The sequence below is a fragment of the Salvia hispanica genome, chromosome 3, assembly GCF_023119035.1.
Source record: "Salvia hispanica cultivar TCC Black 2014 chromosome 3, UniMelb_Shisp_WGS_1.0, whole genome shotgun sequence".
Taxonomy (NCBI): domain Eukaryota; kingdom Viridiplantae; phylum Streptophyta; class Magnoliopsida; order Lamiales; family Lamiaceae; genus Salvia; species Salvia hispanica.
The window spans coordinates 10,380,918-10,399,033 of NC_062967.1; the positions used below are offsets into that span (position 1 = coordinate 10,380,918).

At 35.9% G+C, this 18,116-nt stretch overlaps 5 protein-coding genes across 5 annotated transcripts; all 5 read left to right on the plus strand.

Moving 5' to 3' along the window:
* The first annotated feature begins 727 nt into the window (after nt 1-727).
* Nucleotides 728-2,039, plus strand: LOC125216728. The gene is made up of 2 exons (XM_048118493.1): nt 728-949; nt 1,248-2,039. The coding sequence occupies exons 1-2, from the start codon at nt 914-916 to the stop codon at nt 1,917-1,919; spliced, it is 708 nt and encodes a 235-aa protein (XP_047974450.1). The 5' UTR covers nt 728-913; the 3' UTR covers nt 1,920-2,039.
* A 2,383-nt stretch (nt 2,040-4,422) lies between these two features.
* Nucleotides 4,423-8,921, plus strand: LOC125212728 (UDP-galactose/UDP-glucose transporter 5B-like). The gene is made up of 11 exons (XM_048112966.1): nt 4,423-4,653; nt 4,961-5,074; nt 5,330-5,422; nt 5,587-5,652; nt 6,310-6,408; nt 6,879-6,958; nt 7,389-7,501; nt 7,916-8,004; nt 8,186-8,272; nt 8,380-8,448; nt 8,543-8,921. The coding sequence occupies exons 1-11, from the start codon at nt 4,540-4,542 to the stop codon at nt 8,654-8,656; spliced, it is 1,038 nt and encodes a 345-aa protein (XP_047968923.1). The 5' UTR covers nt 4,423-4,539; the 3' UTR covers nt 8,657-8,921.
* A 1,790-nt stretch (nt 8,922-10,711) lies between these two features.
* On the plus strand, nt 10,712-13,742 carry LOC125216170 (DNA repair protein RAD51 homolog 4). The gene is made up of 10 exons (XM_048117811.1): nt 10,712-10,972; nt 11,062-11,141; nt 11,219-11,334; nt 11,414-11,495; nt 11,591-11,725; nt 12,109-12,219; nt 12,299-12,380; nt 12,655-12,725; nt 12,920-13,069; nt 13,492-13,742. Exons 1-10 carry the CDS (start codon nt 10,885-10,887, stop codon nt 13,525-13,527), a joined length of 951 nt encoding a protein of 316 aa, XP_047973768.1. The 5' UTR covers nt 10,712-10,884; the 3' UTR covers nt 13,528-13,742.
* Nucleotides 13,743-13,834: 92 nt separating this feature from the next.
* LOC125216171 (dirigent protein 25-like) lies at nt 13,835-14,922 on the plus strand. The gene has a single exon (XM_048117812.1). The coding sequence runs from the start codon at nt 13,974-13,976 to the stop codon at nt 14,826-14,828; it is 855 nt and encodes a 284-aa protein (XP_047973769.1). The 5' UTR covers nt 13,835-13,973; the 3' UTR covers nt 14,829-14,922.
* A 608-nt stretch (nt 14,923-15,530) lies between these two features.
* Nucleotides 15,531-17,278, plus strand: LOC125211202 (60S ribosomal protein L35). The gene is made up of 3 exons (XM_048110918.1): nt 15,531-15,613; nt 15,703-15,995; nt 17,080-17,278. Exons 1-3 carry the CDS (start codon nt 15,610-15,612, stop codon nt 17,152-17,154), a joined length of 372 nt encoding a protein of 123 aa, XP_047966875.1. The 5' UTR covers nt 15,531-15,609; the 3' UTR covers nt 17,155-17,278.
* Nucleotides 17,279-18,116: the final 838 nt, after the last annotated feature.

Consider the following 18,116-nt stretch of genomic DNA (forward strand, 5'->3'; position numbering starts at 1 on the left):
TTTTGGACGGACGAGATCATGATACATGGCAACACATACGTAAATCATTTAATTAAATTTGATAACGAAGGATAATTTCACTCCAACCGGGACAATATAATACTTTCTCCATTCCATAAAAATAGTGAGATTTTTTAAAAGAAAATTTCAAACTAAATGCAGGTCTTGAAAACGCAGTAAATGATGAAACCCTAATTTTACAACCGGAATAAGGAGGGAAAATAAACAGTAAAAAGTTCAAAAAAAGGGACTAGTGTCTAATTAAGAAAACAGTGAAATATATAAAAAGAAAGTTAATTTAATGATACTTAGCTTTCCTTAACTAACAAAACCGCGTAATCAACAACAGCTTGCTTTTACATTTACCATTGATAGATTATTTCTCAATTGCAAATTATTAAAGCATATCTAGATCGATTTTAGCCATGGGCAACATAGAAAAATAATTAATATAAATATTACTCAATGATAACTATAATTCTAAAAATAAATCCTTAATTATAATGCTAATTAAAATAACAATTTTTTTGTCCAAAAGTCCTCATGATCACAAGCCTACTACCTGCACCGATTATTTTAAGAGAATATGCTATTTGAACATCCTAACAAAATACGCACATTATTTAATAGTGGAAGGGTATGTTTTCTTTAATGTAAATAAGGTAAGAGAAGACTTTATTTTATTTTATTTTGGAAGGTCTCATTTTTTTTCTCTGTCACAATTATGATTTTGAATGAGAATTGAATAGGCTGTTTTTATTCAGTAAGGTTCATTGCTGATTTCTTGTCCTTTATTGACCTCTCCTCTCTATATAACCATCATATTTTTGTCTCTCATCAAAACTCCCCCTCTCAAAAATATTGTTTTCTTCTGCAACATTTTTATTACTAATTCAACACTTTCAGTGAGAGAATGGGAGAGATGGCTTCTCTTTGGAGTTATGCAGAGGTATGCCTATTTTCATCCCTAGTTAATTCTTCATTTTCTATATCATCATTTTCCTTCCAAATTAAAAAGTTCACATTTATTCACCATATTCAAACTAAAAAAATGTAATGTCTGAGGATTCAGTTATGCAATGAGAGTCTGTTCTAATTAAATCATTAAATCAATAATAGTTTCTCATTATTTGAGATGTGACCTTGAATCCCGAATCTATTAATTAGAAGAAAAGTTCCTTATGAATTGAGTCGTGCTTCATGGTCATATTTTTTTTAACATTTGAAAGAATGTGTGAATTTGTCAGCATGGAGAAATGGATCAATTGGGGCAAAAGCTGCTGTACACGAGTCTGGAACTCGAAAAACTGAAATCCGAAGCCATGGAAGAAATGGGGAAAAACAAAGAATACGTGAATCAACTCATCCAGCTCCTTCAATTCGCAATCGACGAGCGAGACGAGGCGCGGAAGCAGCTCGACGACCTGATCAGCGCCGGCACCGAAATGTTCTACGGCGGCGCCGAGAGCCCTCTGCTCAATCCGGCGGCGGCGAAGGCGAATTCGAGCATAACCGAATCCAACAGCTTCTCCGAAACTCACAACTACCAGTCCCCCGTGGAATCCTTCTTCGACGCCGCCGTGTCGCCGCCGCCGCCGATCAGTGATCGGGCGGCGCTGGTGGTGGAGAGCCTCGCGCAGGGGAGGGTTCTGCCGCGGAAGGGGATGCTGCTGCAGGCGGTTCTGCAAGCGGGGCCGCTGCTGCAGACGCTGATGGTGGCGGGGCCGCTGCCGCGGTGGCGGAATCCGCCGCGGATGCGCCCGTTTCAGGTACCGGCGGTCGGTGAGTTTGGTCCTCGGCAGCAGATGATGGGGTCGAATTTGGGGGATTTTGGTTTTGGGAATAATGCTTCTTTGATATCGGTTAGTAGTAATAGCGGCGGCTGTTTCCGGTTGCCCAAACGCCAGAGGTTCTGTTGAAGTTATGATTATTACGAGAGCTTACCATTTTTTGTATAATTAGGAGATGGAGGAGAAGTGGTGTAAATGTGATTTATAATACTTTATGAATTCATTATTTTGGATGAAATTAAACAAATATGTTGGTGTTTGTATCTCACTCACATTTGGGACAAGAATCAAGAGGCTGTGTAAGAACATAATTTCAACAGTCGAAAGAACATAACTTAAGATATCGCATTAGACCGTCAAATAAAATTTGACAGTTCTCACTTCTCATGTCACTATATAATGAGTTAGATGATATGACGAAAATATAATTGATTAGAAATTTCCCTCTCAATTTAAACTTCCACATCCGTCAAAAAATAATTTATTTTACTATTTTAGAACGTTTTTAATTTAATGTTACATTTTTTTTCTATTTTAAATAAATGAATCCCTTTTAATACAATAATATTTTATTATAAAATTAATATATAAGAATAAACCTACTTTAATCATATGGAGTATTTATAAAATTAAACAATTTCTTAAAGTTAATGACGAGTCAAAATGAGGAAAGAGGGAGTAGATCAAGGGTTCAGTTGATAATTAAGTGTTCAAAATCATTGATAATTAAGAGCTACTATTATGATTAAACAATTACTCACTGACGAATTGAAGAACAAATCATTAAATATGTGCATAAAAATGGATAAGACTAGTCTGATAAATCTTACCCTGATACTGATTCAGTTGGAAGCTGCATTCTAGGCTTCTCTCATCCAGACAAACCACACAATTCCTCCATTAATACTACTCCCTAAAGGAAACCATAAATCATATGGAAAATAGAAAATATAGGGAATAAATAAATAGCACTGAGCAGTTGACCAGTCTCAGTTTATTGTAACAAACCATTGGAAAATCGTTGTGCAGAATCTGAATTCTGAATACAGTGATGTCCTAGACAAAGATTGGAACAGTTAAAGCCCGTGAATATCAGTTTCTCTCATTTAATTGAAGATTGGACACTCTCTGCAGCCGAACCTATTCCTTGCATCCGCTTTGAATCCAATAAAACGAAAGAGCTGTTCTTGGCAATGTCGACAGCTTGTTTCGAGTTTCTCTACATCTAAAGACTAAAGGCAACAGACATCAAACTCCACGGTACAGATAGTTTATGTATGCGTTCAGATAATAACGTAGTAGTAGTAGTATTAGAGCATCTCCAATGCTAAATAGGCCACCAATAGGCCAGCCACTCTCTCTCCCTGCCACGTCAGCAGCACTAAAAATTTCGGCTAGCCGACCGGCTAGCCACGTCAATCGGCTAGCCGGTCGCTATCCTACCATTGGGGATGCTCTTATTTAACATTATAGTACTACTATGATTTAGTATTTCTGTAATTGCTAGTGTATTTGATAAAATTTGGTGAACAGTGCAGTCGTTGTTACCAGGTTGCCTAAGAGCATCCACAACGGTAATAGGCTAGCCACAAACTGTTCCTGCCACATCATCAGCACTAAAATTCCTCCTGCCACATCATCAGGATAAACAACTGGACAAGCAATAGGCTAGCCATAACTAACAAAATTAAAAAAAAAACAACTAAATTTACGGAATTAAACACAAAATACGGAATTAAATTTACGACACATACGGGAAAATGCAACAATTTCATTTAAATTAAAAAAAGTGTGTCCTAAAAAAAAGTTACATAATTAAAAAAAAATACATAAAACAAAAAAAAACTATCGCCGTGCAGTCCTAAACAAAAATACAGAATTTAAAAACAAAAAATACATAAAATACATAAAATACATTAAAAAAAATACATAAAAGAGAGAGAAAACTCGTTAAAACAAGTGGTGCGAATGAAAATGACGTGAATATCACATATATATAGTGTTTCGAAAATTTAATAATAATAAAAAAAAGTATTTGCCGATCGCCCGCCTGCAATGGCGGCCAGCCGATCGGCGAGCGCTCAACGAAAATCTCGCCGATTTGGCGCTAGCCGGCCGCAATGGTTCGGCGAGCGGACCGGCCAGCGTCGGAAATCGGCTAGCCCGCTCGCTCGCCGTCATTGTGGATGCTCTAAGTAGATTCTCATCGGTCAACAAATTGACAATATTAAAACTTTGTACAGTCGTTTTCAAATGTTTACGAAAATACATTATGCTTTCTAGGAGAAGAAGAAGGGGGAAATAATCATGAAATCACAATCACTCTATAACAAATTACCATATCAAATCCCACACCAGGCAAGGCCTTTTCTACTGGAATTCCTCCACTTAGTTTTCTATTTGTATTGCGTAATATACCCTATAGGCAGATGAGTTGACTCTGAACATAACATGAACCAGATCTTCATATTTCAGTCAATTTTTAATGATAAAATTAACATTTTAGGGACGAAATAAGTTAGTAAAAATTAGTTTTGATTGCTTATACATGTACAAAGCTTAAAAGGAGTAGTACTTTTTATATGTGAGAGAATGGGGTTATTATGTCTCTATCAACTCAAGAGGTTTTTAATTTTTCAAATGTTTACACAAATATGAGAACTGAAAGGGCGAAAACCCCTACGTATTTCTCAGCGAAAATTCAGATCACTGCAAACCATTTGCTTGCGGCGGATGATTGGGAATAGAGATGGCGGAGCCACCGTCGCAGCTCATTCACAAATTGAAAGACAACGCGCTGTTCAAATTATCCTTCGCCGTCACCGGAATCATGTCTACTCTTCTTATATATGGAGTATTACAGGTACAAATTTGTTCCACTATCAATATGCTCATTCAGTCAAGTACTATTCCTTTTTAGTTTTTTTTTTCACTCATAAATCACCTTCTGAATGCTAAAAAAAGAGATCTTTATTGCATCTCTATGACTTCCTTTGATGAATAAATACTGTATGTTTTCTTCGTGAGAGCATACTTGAACAATAGAACTAGAGATGGCCATTGTGTCATTTGATGTACTTTCTTAGTCTTTTAGTTATTCCCACTTGTACATCTTGTATTGGATCACAATCTTACATCTTAAGAAACTGACTGAAAATTTGTTGTTGCAGGAAAAGATTATGAGACTCCCATATGGCTCAAACAAAGAATTTTTTAAGTACTCGTTGTTTCTTGTCTTCTGCAACCGCATTTCAACCTCTGCCGTGTCTGCTGCAGTTCTACTGGTGATTGTGATCTTAAAATTTGTGTGGCTAATTTTTATGTTGTGTAACTTGATCCTCTTTGACACTTCACTTCTATTTTGAAGCACATAATTGTTGATAGTTTGTAATGAATTGGTTTGACTCCATGTTCTATTTGGCATTACAACATATGGTATTTTAGAATATACTATTGCAGATGATGGAACTTGGCATATGAATTATCTGGATATGTTGGAATTTTGATATCTTATTAGCTTGATTCCTTCCTTTCTCCAGGGTAGTAAAAAGGTCCTTGATCCTGTTGCTCCAATTTACAAGTATTGCGGTGTATCGGTGTCTAATATACTCACTACGACTTGTCAGTATGAGGTGAGCTGTATTCTTCGGGCAGTTGAGAGAAACTCTTAAACTGAGAAAGAAGTTCAAGAAAATTCTAATGTCTACTCTATCCTTGCCAGTAGGATTTCTTTTTTTTGCTGTGTTCAGTTGTACGAAGAAGTGCTTAACACAAAAGTTTTTTGATACACTTTCAGGCCCTTAAATATGTCAGTTTTCCAGTGCAGACGTTGGCAAAATGTGCCAAAATGATACCTGTGATGGTGAGTTTGTTTAGTTTTCTCTTATTGTTTCTATTCCAAGACTTGAGTTAAAACCCTTGAATACTTTTATCAGGTGACACAAAAGAAGAATTGGAATCTAATTAAAACTTCAATTCTTGAAACAAATTAAATATGTATGTGTATGAATTTTGAATTGAATACCATGTAGATCATCAGTGCGTGCAACTTGTCAGTTTTCATTCAAAACCTTCACTGTCTGCCCCTTGAAAGTTAAACTCATTGATAACCACGGCATTTCCTTTTGAATATAGTGGATTTAGATTGATATCGTCTAGTACATCTTCATGCACATAGGTTCTTTGACCACCATCAGAAATCTAATCGCTGTGCATACTTCAAAAAGTTCACTGATAAGGGTTCCAAAAAAAGTGGCATTTACCATTTTAGCTTAAACCAAGGGATCACTATGTACAGCGCATGTGTGGTTTGGCAATGAACAATGAAACCATGTTGCTTTTGAGATGAAACACAGTTGAAAGTCTGGAATGGACTCGAACCTTTTCATTCATCACCTTAGTTTAAAGTCCATTTGGTCAATGTTAAGTTTAATCAATTTATATAAGGTTCTGAGATTCTTCAGGGTGTTTGTGGCTGCACACCTTTCTAATGTCTCATATTTCTTCTCATTTAGTGCAGATTTGGGGCACTGCCATCATGCAAAAGAAGTACACTGGAAAGGATTATTTGTTTGCCATTTTAGTCACTATTGGATGTTCAATTTTTATATTATTTCCGGTAAACATCCTGACTGAACTATTGGCAATGCTCACTGTTACTGCATGCCAAGTAACTCCCATGCTGATTCTGCAATAAAAATACTCTTTATGTGATAAGAAATCATTGACATTTTCCACATTCAACTTCTGGTAAAATACCTTGTATTCCAAATCAAGAAAAATGCATTGAAGTCCGTCTGTGTCTACATAAAAATTTGTGCTCGAGTCGAGCGTTTTCTAGTAAAAAATTATTCTATGCTTGAGTTAAAAAAAAATTGTAGTAATTCATAATACAGGCATCCTGTCTTAAAAAGGGTGGGAAAAGCAAATATATGAGTAAATGAAATTTGGATAACATGGTTTTGAAGTATGATTTTTAACCTGATAACATCTTAAAATGATGCTTCTCTTATCTGGAATCTCTGTTGCTTAGCTTGAAAACATTAGTTGATCAGCTAATTCATGGCAATTCAAATATTTCAAATGTAGACAGCAGGTGATATTAGTCCATACAGTAGAGGAAGAGAAAGCACTGTTTGGGGTGTTTCTTTGATGATCGGTTATCTTGGGTATGTGAAGTAACTGTTTTTTTCATTTTGTATAGTATTTGATCAATCTAAACGTTCAAGCAACTCCCTCCGAGTTCAGCTTTCCTTATTCTACAGAAACACTAAATCATCCTCCACATAAGTTTTTCATTTTATAATCCAAGTGCCTCTGTCTGGTTTCGTCACTTGAAAACACTTCACTATAATTGTATTCATCATGCTTGCATTGGGATGTCCTCTTGACCTATCTTTATAATTCTAGGTATATCAGCAGTTCATATCTTGCCACTATAAACCTATTTTTCTTCATTGTCTAAGAACGACCTCCTTGTATTCTGTTTATAGAACTTGCAACCTATTAGCTGCTATGTTTCTGTATAAAAGAACAGACTTAAATTTTGATGGTTTTGGTCCAAGCATGTTCTCTAAATATTATGTCTTGGCTTTACAGGTGTGATGGCTTCACTAGCACATTCCAGGACAAACTTTTTAAAGGCTATGACATGGACATACACAACCAGATATTTTACACGACCCTCTGTTCTTGCATGATAAGTTTCACTGGTGAGATACATGGTTTACCTCTTATAGAAGAACTATTAATACTGAGGTAAAAAGTAGTAGAAATTTGCTTTCATATCCATGAAGATTCTTTAACTTGCAGTTTAGGGCATTTCAAAGCTCAAAACTCTTGGATAATTATTATCATTTCTACTTTATTGTTTCCAAAGTCGCAGAGGGGCAACTCTCGTCTGCTAAGCAACTAATCTTAAAGTACCACATGATCGCAAAGATTTACTAATTGCTTTGATGATAGTATGGAATTTCATTTATTGCCTTATTGACAGATTTAGCGTTCTCCTTCATTTTTGAGTTGCTGTCCTAACTCCATACGTTATTCAGATTTTTTCTTATGATGCATTGTTTGGCTTTCAGATACTGATATTCATTGGATGGTTATGTTTTATTCTATTGTAGGGCTAATCTTACAAGGGAATCTTTTCTTGGCTATAGACTTTGTTTCTCGGCATAATGATTGTTTCATTGACATTATTATACTTTCCACTGTGAGTCAATACATTCGATGTTTTCTGTGTATTTCTTACTATCATTTTGGCACCCTTCCAATTCCTTTTCGATTTCTAGCCTCATGTTTACTATTCCTTGTCTGTGAAACACATGAAGTTGAATTGTTTTTCATAAGTGGGAAGCTTTTCTGCCTGACTCGATCTTAATCTTGTATCGCAGGTAGCAACAATTAGTCAATTCTTCATTTCTTACACTATCCGCAGTTTTGGAGCTCTAACCTTCGCCACCATAATGACCACAAGACAGGTGTAGCAGCTGTTTATATTATCCGTCATATTGCCATAGGACACTCTGAATTTCATATAATTCCATCTTCGTCCTGGTAGAACTGAGCCGATATATTTTGAATACAGTTGGTCAGCATTTTACTGTCCTGCGTGTGGTTTTCTCACCCGCTCAGCTCAGAACAATTGATTGGAGCAGTAAGTAGTTCTCCCGATCCTTTTTTCTACGTTCCCATAAATTCTCAATCCCGTTAACCTCTATTCTATTGGTGGTTGAATTTCGTGTGGCCAGGTTATAGTGTTTGGTACCATATACTCAAAAAGCTATTTTAGAAGTAAGCCGAGGCCATTGCCGTCTGAAGAAACAGAGAATAGTGCTCTTAGTCCAACAACGAGTAACGCATGACAGAATTCTCTGACTAATTCTAAATCTCCGTAGAGAGGCATCTGGCTGCTAACTGGAATATATAGCTTAGGCTTGGCTTGGAGTTGTTTTTATCAGAAACTCCCACAATTCTCTCAAGTAACCTTGCGTCTAATTGTGTGATGATAGAATGAAAATACACCTATCCTGTTTATAAACTTTTTGCAGGTATAGTTTTGTGTTACTGAGACCACAGCTTGCTCCATTGGGCTAGTTTGCAATGAGCCAATGATTTATAGTTGTTTCCTTTTTTAGCTTACACGTACATATAAAACTTGGTATTACTCCCTCCATTCCGCGGTAGTTGAGTCATTTCATTTTTTGCACTCGTTTTGAAAAAATGATATTAACAGAATAAGTTAGATAAGAGTCTGATCTATATTATTCTCTCTCATACTTAACTTTTTCTACACTTTAACTATTTATTATAATTTTTTTAAAGCGAGTGCAGAAAATGACTTGACTCGATTATTGTGGAATGGAGGGAGTACAAATTTACCTTTTGTTGAATTAAAAAAAACAACAAAAAAGAACAAAGAGTTATTACAAGGCACGATCTATAGTGTCATATGTATACATTGTGTGTTTTTAAATTTAGTGAACTACAAAAATGGTCCATGGACTATGGGTTTATCTCGCCCATAGTCCATGGACTTTAAAAATATCGTCAGTAGTCCCTGGATTAAGGGTTTATCTCGAAATTGGTCTTTTTGGCTTTTTTTTGGTACGAAAATACCCTTAAATATTATTTTGGGGGTTTTGGGCAATTTGGTCTTTTTACACTTTTAACATTTTAAATCTGATATTATTTTAGTTATGTACTAACTTTGATATTATTTCAAATTTATCATCCTTTTTCCCTTTTGTCATCCTTCACTTTGTTTCTTTATTTCAATATTAGATTTAATTTTACAAAATTTTAAATTTTAATTTTTAAATTTCAATAAATTTTTTTAATTATTAAATAGCAAAAATTAATATTTATAATCAGTATTTGATAGTGTATAGTACTATGTAATCAATAAGGTATGACAACGCCTTAGTTTTAATCAATATTTAATAGCTTTAATCATAAATAGATTATATAACACAATTTATTCTGAAATAAATATGCATCTAATGTAAGACTAATATAATTTTCGCTTATTAATTTGAAAATAATCAAAATTTACTAGAAAATTTCAACAAAAATACTCCTATATAAAATTTTAAGTAGGATCAAATTTTTAGTCAACTTCATAATATTTAATCACAAGCAATTATAACAACCGAACGGAGGCTAAATAGAATAACTCTTATTTTTCCATCATGATTAATATTATTATTTTTCTGTACTTCTTCAATTCAATTGAATATTATATTAAATAACAAAAATTAATAGTTTTAATCAATATTTATAGTGTCCATGAATTAATAGTTTTCATTAAAAAAATTTATTGATATTTAAAAATCTAAATATTAAATTTAATTTTATAAAATTAAATCTAATATTAAAATAAAAAAAAAACAAATTCAGTGAAGGATAACAAAATGGAAGAAGAATGATAATTTTGAAATAATATCAAAGTTAGTACATAACTAAAATAATATCAGATTTAAAATGTTAAAAGTGTAAAAAAGACCAAATTGCCCAAACCCCCCAAAATAATATCAAAGGGTATTTTCGTATCAAAAAAAGCTCAAAAGGACCAATTTCAAGATAAACCCTTAGTCCAGGGACTACTGGCGATATTTTTAAAATCCAGAGATTATAGACGAGATAAATTCATAGTCCAGGGACCATTTTTGTAGTTCACTCTTTTAAATTTGACACCATCTAAAATGTTGAATTTAAAAATTAGAACATGGCACAATCTAAAGAATAATATGGAGTATACATTTTTTGTTCAGATTTGATACTCCACATAACGCCTAAACTGTATAGGGAGTACCATAATCCAACTATATATACATAGATAAAATAAAATCTTACTTTATATATTAGTATTATTATGAATATATGAGATTATTTTGATTTTATGTAGAAAAGAAAAAAGTTTGTCACTTCATTTGCATTACATTTCCAAAATTTAAGATTTGAAAATGTTTCTGATGATAGAAATTTCAAATTTCTTACAAAATTAGGTTGAACTAAATAAGTTAGCATCAGCTAGTTTGTTAATTTCCTATCCTGGATTCATCTGTTTCTTCTTGTCATTAGGGCAAAAGTGATGGCGCCACTAGAAGATTTAGAGCGAGATTATCCAATCATCGATTCCAATTTCCGTATGTTCTGTGCTTCACACGGCATTTTCACCGGTTCGTTTTCTCCCCATATTGCTACTGCCTGTCTCCTAATCAGGACGGAATCCTATGTTGAATGATCTTGCTTCTTATTCGTTTTGCAGATACAGATTTCCTTTTGCATGACCTTTCTGCATTAGAGGCTTTTGCTAGACAAGACTATGAACCCCAAAAATTGGAACAGGTTAGTCATTCATTTATAAACTTAATTTATACTACTACTACTCTATGTTTGAGTTTATGTGTTGCTGTTGGAATTAGGGAATTAAGCAAATTTTGTCTATAATAGAGAGTGGGCAACGACCTTGGCTAAATGGTTTGGAATTGTTAGAAGATTCCCAACTTTACAAGTGTACTATATCCACAGGATGTGAAAGGTAATGTCACTTCAACTATGATTTATACTAATATCATTCAATAGGCAAACTTGAAAATTGATAATGGATTCTGGACTAGGATTGATATTCTTCTGCAAGGAGGATTGCGTGCGGGTCATGTAACAGAGCTAGTCGGGCCATCATGTTCTGGTAAAACTCAAGTATGTGTCTTGAATTAATAAATGAAGTTGTTCTTTTTACATGGAGCTGACATTTTGAGTCCACTATTCTTTTCTTAGAAAAGTTTACCTTGTAGGTTTGCCTTAAAGCTGCATCACATGTAGCAAGGAACTCTTTGGGCAAGGTGGTCTACTTTGATACAGGCAACTCCTTTTCACCTAAACGTGTCGCACAGTTTCTCTGTCTCTCGCCAGATCCTTCCACTACACAGGTGATATAATCAATTTGAGATTGTTGTGCTTTTGGCTCTTTCTGTTGATTTACTGATGTCAAAGAATTTAATCATGGAGTTGGAGTTTTTTCCATCTCTCTTGTATATGGAATCCAGCTGCCTTTATTTGAATCTTTAGTTAGTTCTACACTACCTCTTATTAAGTTTGGTAATATAGTTTGAATTTTGTAAATTTATATGTATGTGCTGCTTTATAAACATTAAAAAGTGGTCACCAAAAAAAAGTGATAGCTATTCATATGGTTCATGCATCCATATATTGTCAGAGCTGCACTGCTGCATCCTCTCCTGTCATTTCTTCCTTGTTTTGATGTTCTTTTGTGTTAACACTTTTATGTGCCTTCATCGCTGTCTTTTTACAGATAAATAAAACTGTCGAACGAGATATGAGCAGCATAGTTTGCCATTCTGTGTTTGACATCTTTACCCTCCTTGACATGCTCCGCCAGTTAAGGAATAATTTGAGATCTCAGGTTTTCTGTATTACCTCCAATTTCTGGCTCCTATTTGTTAATCAAATATGTTGGTCATAAAAGAAACATTTTTCTGCAGATTAGTTTCCAGGTGAGGATGCTTATCATTGACTCACTTTCATCACTTATAGCTCCAGTTCTTGGAGGTGGTGGTGTACATGGTATACATCCAGTTTACACATTCATCTTGAGATTGCTAACAAGGACGTTTGGTTCAATCATTTCTACGAGGCCCAATTACATTTGAAGTTACATTTTTATAATAAAGTCATGAAAATAATAGCTTATTTGCATAAAACCACAGAGCACTCTTAATCATGTTATATCATGATTGCATTTATAAATGGTGAACTGCTTGATTGTTTGTCTCAACTGCTATCACGCATAACTGAATTTTACATGTCCCTAAAGTTTTTGCTTCATGGCCATGTACAGGACATGCCTTAATGGCTACTGCTGGGTTCTTGTTAAAGGAGATTGCACATGAGTCTAACCTCCGTGTCGTGGTAATTGTTACATCTTTTACTTTCTTTTCAAAATGGTATAGAAGATTTAATCACCTAATCTTCCATTTGTGATCTCTGAGTAAGTATGAGAGATGATGAATGCATAAATATGCGTACATATTCACTTTTCTTTTTGGATCCAACATAAATTTATTTTGCTCTATAGTATAACCAATCAAAGGCTTGTGCTTCAGGTGACGAACCACATGGTGGCCGGAGAAGCTGGTATGTTGAAACCAGCACTGGGGGAGAGTTGGAAGAGCATTCCACATGTTAGGCTTCTGTTATCCGGGAAGTATTCAGCCAATGGTACCCGCATCAAAATACTTAAACATCCATATCTGGTAGGTCTCTTGTCTTAAGGCATATGCTATTCAGACAATACTGTCTCATAAACAGCACAGTATTAACATTAGTGATGTCTAAGTAAAAAAATCATTGCTGATATCTATTCTTCAATAATAGCACCCCTTACAAAGGAAGGTGAAGCACTAGACACAGCGTGTGTTAAGAACAAAAACTAAGAGTGAGGACATGCAGGAAATTTCTGTCATGTGTAGGTAGAGTTTAGGTGGTTTGATATTCGTAGAAAGGGAAAAATAAGCGTGTATCTGAAATCCGAATGCACAAGATGATTAGTTCCTTTTAAATAGTTGTTGTTCCCATGAGAATTTTCCTATTGCAATTGCTGCAAGATTTCTGTGATTCAATTTTGGAAAAGGTTGTGAATCTTGTGATATATGACGTGCTTGATTTTCTTGCTCAGGCTAGTGGAAAGAGCACAGACTTTGTGGTAATATGATATTACTATGATTTAACCACAAAGGAAAGAGACGTTGCTATTTGCTAGGAAGAAAAGAAGCAACAGAGCTACAAGGAGATCGACTGCATTGCAATTCAGATTTGTCTTCACTTTGTGTTAGAAGATTAAACTTTTGCATATAGGAAGAGTTGAATGCTACGGAAAATGTGAGATTAAAAACACAGATGAGAAAAAAAAGGAGTCAATTTAAGAAATCCCGAATTCAGAAGTTTATTAAATTACATAAAAAGAAATTCACCACCATCCCCACCCAACCACACTAGAATTGAAGACATACACCTAATCCATCCCATCAACTCCATAACACACTCTTGGTTTGGGGTTTATGATTTCTACTTAATCCCCTTATTCATCTCTATATATTCTTGCAATAACTTCATTCCATCACCAACACCATAAAACTTCAAATTCCATTTTCTAAAACCATGGCGTTTCAACTCAAAGCCACCATCTCCTTTCTCATCCTAGCCCTCGCAATCTCCTCTGCCACCTCCGCCCGAATCCTTGACGAGGAGCCCGCACCAGCTGCCGCTGCTGCCACCACACCATCCGTGGCTGCAGCCGCAGCCGCAACCACTGTGGCGGCGGGCGAGCACCCTCTAACCTTCTTCATGCACGACATACTTGGCGGCAGCCGCCCCTCAGCCATCGCAGTAACCGGCATCGTAGCCAACCCGGCCGTGGGCGGCCAGGTCCCCTTCGCAAAACCCAACGGCGCCGTCCTCCCAGTCAACAACGGCGTCCCCACGAACAACGCCAACGGCGGCATCGTCAACAACAACAACGTCCCCTTCCTCACCGGCCTCAGCGGCTTCACCTCCAACATCGCCAACAACAACAACAACAATAACAATGGAATCATCGGAGGCATGCCCGGGTTCCCGGTCCTGAACAGCGCGCAATTCCCGTCGGGCAGCACACTGCAGAAGCTGATGTTCGGCACGATGACCGTGTTTGACGACGAGGTGACAGAGGGGCACGAGCTCGGGTCGGGCTTGGTCGGGAAGGCGCAGGGCTTCTACATCTACAGCAGCGAGGACGGGAACAGCCAGACCATGGCCTTCACCGTCATGTTCGCCGGCGGGGGATACGCCGACAGCATCAGCTTCTTCGGGGTGCACCGGACGGCGGTGGCGGAGTCACATCTCGCAATCATGGGAGGCACCGGGAAGCATGTAAACGCGAAGGGGTTTGCGAAGGTGAAGACGTTTCCCGGCGGGCAGCACGAGACCGATGGGATGGAGACGCTGCTTCAGATCACTGTTTATCTTGCTTACTAGTTTCTGTTTGTGGAAATATGTTTTCATGTTTTCTGCCTATGATTGTTTTTACTACTCCTTGTGTTTTTAATGGCATGCACTTCTTCTTATTGTACAAAAGGTTAACAATATCTATATGAAATGGTTTATGATAAAATACAAAATCTATATATTGTATAAAAGGTTGTTACTACTCCTTGATTTTTTTATAGGTGTGAAAATACAACGAGAACTAATATCGTGTGTGCACATGTATTCGTGATTACAATTGCACATATAATTTTATAAAATAGAAACAAATAGTAGAACACTAAATAATTGGTTGCTAGTAATTCTTTTTTAATGTTGGAGCTAATTATATTTCTATTCCATTACGGATATTTTCCTCTCTATTTTTTTGTCTTCCATAAATTTGCTCACACAACTGCATAATTATACATTTAATCAATTAACAATGCTTTTTATAAATGCCATCAATATGTTTTTATTAATCACAAAAAATTTTACTAAAAAATGAATTTTTTTGTTCAATTTATACGAATTGTGTTTGTGTATTTTACTATAACCATGTTATTGAAAACAATTATTTTCTTGATTGTGAAATAAAATAATCATAGAAAAAGCATACTGATTAAATGAATATACAGGCCCATCGTCTATTCAAATTATACTGGGCCGTCTCAATTTCAGAGCCCATTAGATTTTTCTTATAAATTGAATTAGGGTTTTAGTTTCTCTCTTCTCATCTCTGCTGATCTCCCAAACCCTACATCCCAAAGCAAGGAGGAAGAAGAAATTAGAGATGGGTAAGAGCAGTGATTCATCTTTAATTACAAAAAAAGGCGAATGTATTTCAATTTTGTTTCGTGCATTGATTAATTTGTGTTTTCCTTAGCGAGGATTAAGGTTCACGAGCTTAGGCTGAAGAACAAGGTGGAGCTGCTGGCGCAGCTGAAGGATCTGAAGGCGGAGCTTGCTCTGCTGCGCGTGGCGAAGGTCACTGGAGGCGCTCCCAACAAGCTTTCGAAGATCAAGGTGGTTAGACTGTCGATCGCGCAGGTGCTGACCGTGATTTCTCAGAAGCAGAAGTCTGCGCTCCGAGAAGCGTATAAGAACAAGAAGTACTTGCCTCTTGATCTCCGCCCTAAGAAGACTCGCGCTATCCGCCGCCGCCTCACCAAGCACCAGGTATCATTCATTTTCTGATGGAGAACTTGTTTGGTATAAGAATATGTCGGATTTGTATGCTTTTTGAGCTCTGTTGTGTGATTAATGTTGACTAATGGCTGATTTTTATTATTGTGAACCAATTATAGATTCGCGATTTCCATTTTCAATAACTTTATATACATATGCTAAGTTCGGTTAATTGTCTCCTTTTTTTAACATGTTTGGACTTTGGATGTTATGATGCAATTTTTTAAGATTATTTTTGTTTAATTGTTGCAACTTTACATCTGTTTATTTTGGTTGTTCATTTGCCTGTAAATGCTCTATGATGAGTGTATTTCACTTTAATTTAATCTTGTAAATTTGTTTATTATTTGCCTTAGAAACCTCAGATAATCATCACTGTATCATATATCATCTGTTGTAGTTTATGCACATCAGATTAGTATTTTACATTTAAATGGCATGGCTTTTCTGTTTTGGATATTGATTCTCCTCAGCTAATACAGTAATTCACTCGAGGCTTTGTTTTATTCTTCTCTTCTAATTTTAGGGCTTCATCGTAATTATAATGAGAGCGAGAGACTTGTAAATGCCTTTAATTACGGTTGACCATGTATGTCAAAAGCATATACTGTATGTGTTGTGCTGTATTGTGCTAAATGTAAATCACTCATTTCATACTATTCCCTCCGTTCCGCGGTAGTTGATTCATTTATTTTTCTGCACTCATTTTAGAAAAATGATAATAAATAGGTAAAGTAAATCCATTTTAATTATTTATTATCATTTTTATAAAATGAGTGCAGAAAATGAAATGACTCAACTACCGTGGAACGGAGGGAGTATAATTTATCTGAAATATTCCCCTTGTGTGCACGTTTAAGGAATAAATCTTAACATATATGCGTTGTGGGTGTTGGGCTGCTGTGTGCTTGTGCCATTTCATCATCTGATGCTCAGATGTCTAAAGATTTTACGTTCAGTTGGGCAATCCTGTTTTTATTTTTGCTTTTCTTGAATGTGCCCGTTCACTTGTATTTCTTGAATCATCTACTGTATTTCCATGGTGTCTGACTATCAGTATTGGTCCTTGTTTCAGGCATCTTTGAAAACAGAGAAGCAGAAGAAGAAGGAGATGTACTTCCCTCTAAGAAAGTATGCTATCAAAGTTTAAGTTCTTTGTTTTAAGGGATTTTGTTTCTGTTGCTCAATCTTAAGGAATGACAATTTTTTGTTCGAGTCAACTCTATATTTGCAATTAGTTCAATGGTGATATTGAGACATGAAATTTTTATGCATTGACACAATCATCTTCTATAGTACTACAAGAAAAAGGTCATGATATGTTGATAGCCAACTAACAAAAATATTAGTATCTGTTTCAGTTTTTCTGTTTTGTCTTTGTTTTTGTATGCATGCTTCTATTTGAACAGTGCATGTTTGGTAGGAATGTTAAATTAGCATAAGATAATTAATAAGATGGCTTTACGATAAGACTTAGGATAAATAAACAGGTGATTTGTTTGGTATCAATGACAAAAATTAGGATAAAGATGTAAAAATACTGATATGTCCCTGTGAAATTAAATTTTATTCCAGATATGTCCCTAGCACATATACGTTCATTTTTCTCCCCCATCTTTCTATCTCCCTTTCCTCTTCTCTGTCTATCATTCTAGTCCATTAGCATCAATTTTACACTCCCCAACACCCTACAATTCCATTAAGAGCATCTCCGGTGGCGCCCCTCCCACTAGGACTTCCACTGGGACTTTCCACAAAAACTTCCTGCCACGTCATCACTAGGACTTCCCATTTTACTGCCACATCACTACGGCTTCCCCTGCACAAGGACTTCTCACTAGGACTTTTCGCAATAAAACTAAATTCACAATTATTCAATTTACGGAATTAAAATTGACACGAATACGAATGGGAAAATGCGAATATTTCATTAAAAAAACATACATTATTCGGAAAAATAAATTACATAGTCAATAAAAAAAAGCAACCACATCAACGTCCACTCCTCCGCGTCCATAACGAGATCCAATTCATTATCACTCACTGTCACTAGCGCCCCCGCCACTACCACCCGCACGACTACTAGCCATTCTAGATATACTTGAAAATAGA